Source organism: Mchenga conophoros, linkage group LG7 (assembly GCF_057382185.1).
Source record: "Mchenga conophoros isolate Kocher_MC1m ecotype Shallow Benthic linkage group LG7, M_conophoros_male_GT1.1, whole genome shotgun sequence".
Lineage (NCBI taxonomy): Eukaryota > Metazoa > Chordata > Actinopteri > Cichliformes > Cichlidae > Mchenga > Mchenga conophoros.
The window spans coordinates 43,736,418-43,743,351 of record NC_140532.1 but is presented as its reverse complement, the minus strand read 5'-3'; the positions used below and the strand labels follow the sequence as shown (position 1 = coordinate 43,743,351).

Here is a 6,934-nt window from a genome sequence, read left to right as displayed (position 1 = left end):
TGACCTTAAAAGTGTGAACAAAATATCTTCCATGTTACCAGCAGCAGCCTGACCTATTAATACGAGATGGATCCATGCTTTCTTGTTAAATTCTGACCCTGCTATCTGAATGTCAGAGTAGAAATCGAGACTCATCAGACCAGGCAGAACTTTACTATTGCTAAGGTATAATGTGAGCTGCATTCAAAAATGCTCTTCTGCACACCTTGGTTTTAACAAGTCGTTATTTGAATTGGTGTTTCCTTCCTATCATCTTGAAGCAGTCTTTCTCCTCTGATCCTGCCATAAACAAGGCATTTTCACTCAGAGCTCTGACCCTCACTGGGTATTTTCTCTTTTTCGGACCATTCTCCGTAAATACGCGGGAAATTCCCAGCAGATCAGCTGTTTCTAAAATACTCAGACAAGCTCATCTGGCACCAGCAAGTGTTTATTTCATTTTAAAAATGACTAGCTTATTTAGGTCAAACACTGTTCATGCACTAATAAAGGTCATCTTTATCTGTTATTAGAAACTCAGAGTAAATAAAGGAACTTTGTTGGGTTGCTGGTGTAAAAGGAGCAGTAAATTCTTCCCCTTTTTCAGGGAATAGATTAGGCTGCACTTTGCTTTCATCCGCCACTACAATCATATGTCCTAACCGCCCGTAAACAAGTGAGTCATATAAAAACTATTAGAGGTGTGGTGCATTTCCAACGTGACGCTCGTGTAAAGCGATCTCTCCTGCCTGTCCCCGTTTCATTAACTGCAGTGAGTGAGCACAGCAGCACATGCAGAGTGCGAGCTACAACGGGTAAACAAAAAGAGCGCCATCCCACCTGTCAGCATAAACTGTGTCTCCCTTGATTTCCTCTGATATGATAAGCATCATTCTCTGTATTTGCTTAATCTTTTCTCCCGTTATTATTTGTAAATATAATTATTGTTGCTTTTTGATCCACTTAAAGAAGCAACCCCTTCCCATCTTTACTTACAAAGATTCAGATTAGTTTTTTCACACCCAATCCCATTTGCACATCTTAGCTAATATTAATAGTATATTTTAAAATTGGCTTTGTCTTATTTGCTATTTTCAGTTAAATGCAGGGTATAAGTAATTATAATTGTGTATATCTTCCAACTTATTTTTGCTCTTAGAAATCTTTAAAATTCATCATTTAAAATTCAGCTTTTCCTCTGATCTCGAGGTTGTGAAGAGCAGGTCATTTTTTATGACAGATTAAGGATTAAATGTTTAAAAGCTGCATCAGTTTGCATTGTAATCATGAGATTGGGATCGCTTTGATCTGTGTGAGATTAATTGAGGGATTGTTTTGCCGGGCTACATTGTGACCCATCATTTGTAAGCCAAGTATTCTCGATGAAATCATTTCCATTTGTGAAAAGGGAAACGAACATTGTTGTCAGTTCGGATACACGGAGTCCCTATATTTTTCCCCCTCGAACATCCCAAATAAAGGTCCGTGTGACTGAAGGGCCAACAATGGGTGGCATTGACGGACGGAATAAGGATACGTCTGTGCTAAGATGTGCCACCCAGCTGTCCCCTCAGGTAGGGAGGGACAATGGTACCAGAGCCGCCTGTCCAAGCGCAACATGTGATGGCACTGAAGATATAAAAGACTGCAAAGTGGCAACAACCCCATATACGATATTTGGAGTGACAAGCCCCCCTAAAAATCTTTCACAACCAGAGCAAAAAACAAGATGAGATTTCCAGTGCCGCTGTTTGTTTTCCTTGCTGTGGCAGCATTTCACACGGGTAAGAGGAATAAAGCGTTAAGATGCAGTTTTGTGTTATCATGTTTTTCTTAGATTTCATACTTGTATGTGTGAGTGTGGCTCTTCAGAAACCTTAAGTTGCTGATGTTTATTAAGAGAGCAGATATATGAAATGTTGTGATGGCTTCTAGTGCTCTCAGCATCTCTGGAGTCTGCAGAGAAAGAAGAAAAAGCTGCAAAGTATGGTGAGGGATTCATAATAAGAATAAGAATAATGATAATGATAACCAGTAAAGATGATGTTGGTAGCAGATGCATTGCTGCAAACCTTTCTTGTCTTTTCATGCAGATGGGCTAGCTGAGCTGCAGAAAATAGGTACAGTATCCATAGAGCACCTCTGTGTTCACAGTTGACACTTGGTCATTAAAAGTGGCTTAAAAGTAATTAAGATCATGTAGTATGTTCCACAAAATAACCCAGACTGGCTTGCCCTTGTCTTAGTTAACTGTTAATACGTTTCTGTGTGATGTTTCTCGGCTCTTACTTTTGTAATTTTGATCACTTCATGTCTTAAGATCAGATGGAGTTTGAGGCTGCTCAGAAAAACCAGGAAGCTCACATGAATGGTAAGTTTAATACAAAAAGTTGGCGTTGATGAATAAATGAGGAAAGATTTATTCCCACTGTGATTACTCATTTTTCGCCTTTTTCCATCAAGCTACTGAAGATCAGAGTGGAGATTCCCGCTACCTCGGTGAGGGCAGACTAAAAATATCTAACTTAAACCTTTTAATGAGTGATCCAGTTCCAGATGGTAATGCTGTCTTTCATTCTCAGAGGCCGCTCAGGATCACTCTGGTAAGCTCCAGTTAATTACACGACGAACACCTGAACTGACCGCTAAGTTAAACGCCTTCATCACCTGTTAACATGTTTCCATCAGTGGAGGAGCGCGTGGACTCTCAGGATGCCAACGCAGGTGTGTAAAAAAAAAACCCCAAAAAAACAACAAAAAGCACATCAAGCAGGTGATTCTTCTTTACCTGAAGGGTCAACAAGCAGTACTTAACTGTGAAATCCTCCTCCAGCAGAAGGTGGTGGAAATTCTGATGCTGCAGGTCAAGGAGGTAAGAGAGGATTTACAGTTCAATCGTGAGCCTGCGGGTGGCAGCAAAGCAGAGGGCAGACCTCCAGCTCAAAGCACACTGACATGCAACACATAATTCAATCCCTGTCCCCTTTCACACAGAGGCAGAGTCTGAGTCCTCTGAGGACGCAGATGGTGAGTCTGTGACATATTTTTTTTTAGGCAGTGTAATTTAAGCTCCTGTCCTTACACTAGTGTTAAAGTCTGCTTTTATTAATGTTGACAGGGCCACAAAGGCAGGGTAAGTGTTGTAAATCTTTATTACACCACAACAGTTTGCACAAATACACTTTGAGCCTGGAGCTAATGAGTAGCTTGTGACTTTTCCACAAAGCCAAGACAATTTGTGTGCTTTTAGTGTCTTTTTAAAATGTATTTAAAGCTTGTTTAGAGGTAAATAAAAACAGGAAGTGTTTTTATTTGAATATTTTCCTAGAACACCATGAGGTTGTAACTGAGGCTGTGACCAGTTTGGGTAAGATCAAAATCAAAAGACTGAAAATGTGTTTGAATTAAACACCCCGACTACCTTCAGTCAACCTCCAATCCTGCTTTTTCTCCTCTGTAGATGAAAACACTCAGGATTCAACCAAGGAGCAAGGTAACAGTGTGTAAAATGTTCCACAGATGCATTAATGAATCACACAAAACAGTGAAAGTATCCTGAGCTGTTTAATGTTTATCATGCAGTAAATTGAGCCTGACTCAAAGACTATGATCAACTTTTTCTTTCTTCTTTTGATTCAAAAGTACCTGCTGAGGCAAGATGTGGTAAACTGCCTGTGTGCAACTTTAAATTTAAATTGCAGGTTGTGCAATAGAGTGGCGAGTGCAAAAACAAAGCCAGACAGAGCCAGTCTCAGCTGGATTTAAACAGTGTCACATAAAAAAAAAAAACCCCAACCCTCCATAGATGTTTGTGTAACAACAGTTAAAAATGCCTCAAGTGCAATTACAAGTTTACAGCCTGGCAGTTTGGGGAAACTCTTTTTTTAACAGTTTACAAAGTGTCTGAAGAGGTATGTGAGTCACAACAGAGACGGGTTTACTGCTCGACCTCAAAAATAAGATGCTAGGATTGTTTGTTTGAACAGAGTCCTCCTTGTATGTGATAAATCTGGGACAAGAATCCGGGCCACTCGGAGACGTCTGTCCCCAGACATCTGCTTATTGTGCTTGATTTATACTTGTGGATATTTTAGGACCAAGGATGCATTGTCCCTGTCCTGAAAGTGTGCTAAAAGGACTGTTTTAAAATTGATCCAGTTATTTAGGTGTAAGGTTCTCTAATAAGGGTGATCTCTCCAGCCACTGGTCTGAAAAGACTGAGTGTAGTAGAGGGGAGAGCAGGCCTCATGATTGGTATCCTCATGTCGAGAGGCCTGGAAAACTACTAAATTGCAGTGTTTGCAGTGTAAAGCTGGCGTAAAGGAATCTCTTCTGTCTGTTCCTGTGTCGCAGATGCACTGGAGTGAGAGGGCACAGCAGCACGTGGATACCAGCACTGGCTCATCATGCAGTGTGCAAACTACCCCGAGCTTACAGTAAATTAAAAAAAAAAAAAGAAAAAGGGACCCATCCTACCTGTCTGTATAACCTGTCCGTCTCCTTGTTTCCTGTTTTGCAACACAAAGTGCCTTTCAAGATTGCAGCTCAGAAGATGCTGCGTCATTTTACCTTCAGGCTGAAATTTGACTCCTTAATCAACACAGTGTACTTAACATGTGTCAGAATTCAGAGAGCCAAGCACATAATAAAAGGACACATTGTATGTGATCATAAATAAAGAACAATGTACAAGAGTAGCTGCGGATAAATAAATATAACCTTTTAAAATGAAATGGGTGTTGCCTTGTAGCTTTTCAGTATTTAGATTCAGTTTTTGTTTTTTCCAAGTTCAGTGAGAATAAGGACTACAGCTCACGCCAAAATGTCCTGTGACTTGATGTGTGAGTGATAAAATTAAGAATACATGCAGCAATCTGATCATCACTGAGGCGAAGGAGGACTGGATCATCCAGATGGTCCAGGGCCCGTATCCCTAACGATTCTGAGAATCCTCTCAGAGAGCTCCTAACTTAACCTAAAAATTCCTTGCCAGGAGTTTTAGCTTAGAAGTGATTCCAGAACATTTTCAGTGAACTCTGAGCAAGGAATGGATGGAAAATCCTATCTTAGTGAGGAGGTGTGGTTGACCCCGTTGCTAGGTATGAGTCATCATTTCAAAAGCCGTGATTGGTTGATCCTACAAGTTTGATGGAAATGAGCTTTTGGTGATAATGAGCAAAGGATGTACCCTCAAATCAATAAACATATTATACACTCTAATCTTATGCTGACTGTAATTGTAAATAATATTTCACATTCAAGAAAATATCTGGAAAATGAATAGTAAGCTGTAGGGGTTATAGCCATTAGAATCTAAAATATGTGAAAACTTAAACTCATTACACCCTGTTCAAATAATGATTCGTGTCTTATTTGCTCATATTAATATCCTAGCTGGCATATTTTGTACTTTCACTCCCATATGGACCCCGTTGAAAACGAGATGGCCTATCTCAAGAGGCTGTCCTTAATGAAGTAGAAATCACAACGTTACAAGTCCAGTGTGGTCTTAACGAGGGTAACATGGCTCAGCTTTTAGCAATGTCTGTGATTGCAGACCCAAGTCAACACTGCTGCATTGTTGCATTTTCCCGGTTGCCAAATACCTCAGGGTTGTGATTACTTTCGTCTCCGGTGTAATAGCGTTGTGGCGTCAAGTTGGTGAAGTAATTGCATCTCTAAGGAGATCCACCACAAACATGATTCCTGCACGATCCAATCTGTAGCATCTCAATAATTCCCTGTCATCCAGTGTTTGCAGGACATCTCTCCTGCCTCTTCTGTTGGCCATTTTGTGCAGCTGCTTAGGGGAACTCCTAAGCCACTAAAAGTCCTCTTCCCTGCTCTTAGCAGATCTCGCCTTAGGAGCCCTTTTAAGCGCTAGGAATCTTGAGGAATAGCTTTTATATTAACTGGGATTGTCGTGTCACTTTTAGGGGAAATTCTAAGAAAACGTCATGACTCTGAGAATTTTCTTAGAATTTGGCCGCTAGGAGCCACTTTTTGCACAAAGATTCTTTAGGGATACGGGCCCAGGCCCTTACATTTTTGGGGTTGAACATGGTCATTTTACTGTAGGCCTCCCAACAGCTTATCAAGGTAAAAGAGAACATCTGGAATTAGAAATGCTGTTAATGTTGTTCAAAATGTGTTTGAAAACAAGACATGAAACAGGTGATTGATAGAGTTAAAGGTACTACAGGCCCATACTGAAGGCCTTATGATGTGAGGAAGTGCAAAATGTGATATAAAGTGACACAACGAGTAGAAAAATTAGTTTAAAAAAAAAGTATGTGCAAAAGAGAATTCTAGAATGCCAACGGCATTAATAAACAACATGCACACTATCAATTTAAGAGGTGTGCTCACCTGTCACAGGACAGCTGTTGGACAGGTTTCTGTTTATTTTGTGCAGAGACTGGCAGGAATGATTTCCTCAAGCATTATCTACAGAAGTGGGGTTGGATAAGAAGAATGAACCCTGCTGCCTCTGTAGTGCAGAATGGAGCAGGTGCAATGGGTTGTCTATGACAGACTGCAGTTTGTTCAAACCTTCTGTCCCTCAGCGACTCAAACGCCCCCGGATTCTGGCCAACTTTTCGATTAGTTTGTTGATCCTACTAGCATCTCTGGCAGCAAAGTAAATGACTGCCATTACCACAGTCTGGTATATCTCTGACATCTTGCTGCATGCACCGGAAGCACCTAATCTCAGAAAATAGGGAGCAGATATTTGTTTTGTTACCAATTGTCAAAATACTGTTAAAAATCAGTTGGAGGGGGGTATATTTTAAGGTGTTGAAGGCCTTCCAGAGATGTTCACAAGAGGGGAAATTTATTAAAAATAAAATAATCTGTACAGATATCAGTAGCTGTATACTGTGTTTGTATTGATACACATTGCAGTAATGTCCCCTTCATTGTAGATCATCAACAAAGACAAGTTCAACAAGTA

The 6,934-nt window shown here is 40.4% G+C and overlaps 1 protein-coding gene across 2 annotated transcripts; it reads left to right on the top strand.

Moving 5' to 3' along the window:
• Positions 1 to 1,610: 1,610 nt before the first annotated feature.
• On the top strand, positions 1,611 to 4,712 carry LOC146570779 (uncharacterized). 2 transcript variants are annotated; one of them, XM_085279441.1, is made up of 13 exons: positions 1,611 to 1,763; positions 1,915 to 1,968; positions 2,073 to 2,099; positions 2,300 to 2,350; positions 2,443 to 2,478; positions 2,562 to 2,582; positions 2,668 to 2,703; positions 2,816 to 2,851; positions 2,974 to 3,006; positions 3,098 to 3,112; positions 3,308 to 3,346; positions 3,440 to 3,472; positions 4,333 to 4,712. In XM_085279441.1, exons 1-13 carry the CDS (start codon positions 1,709 to 1,711, stop codon positions 4,344 to 4,346), a joined length of 450 nt encoding a protein of 149 aa, XP_085135567.1. In that variant the 5' UTR covers positions 1,611 to 1,708; the 3' UTR covers positions 4,347 to 4,712. The 2 variants fall into 2 exon arrangements, with proteins under 2 accessions (XP_085135567.1, XP_085135566.1); XM_085279440.1 differs by having other exon boundaries at positions 2,813 to 2,851.
• The last annotated feature ends 2,222 nt before the right edge of the window (positions 4,713 to 6,934 follow it).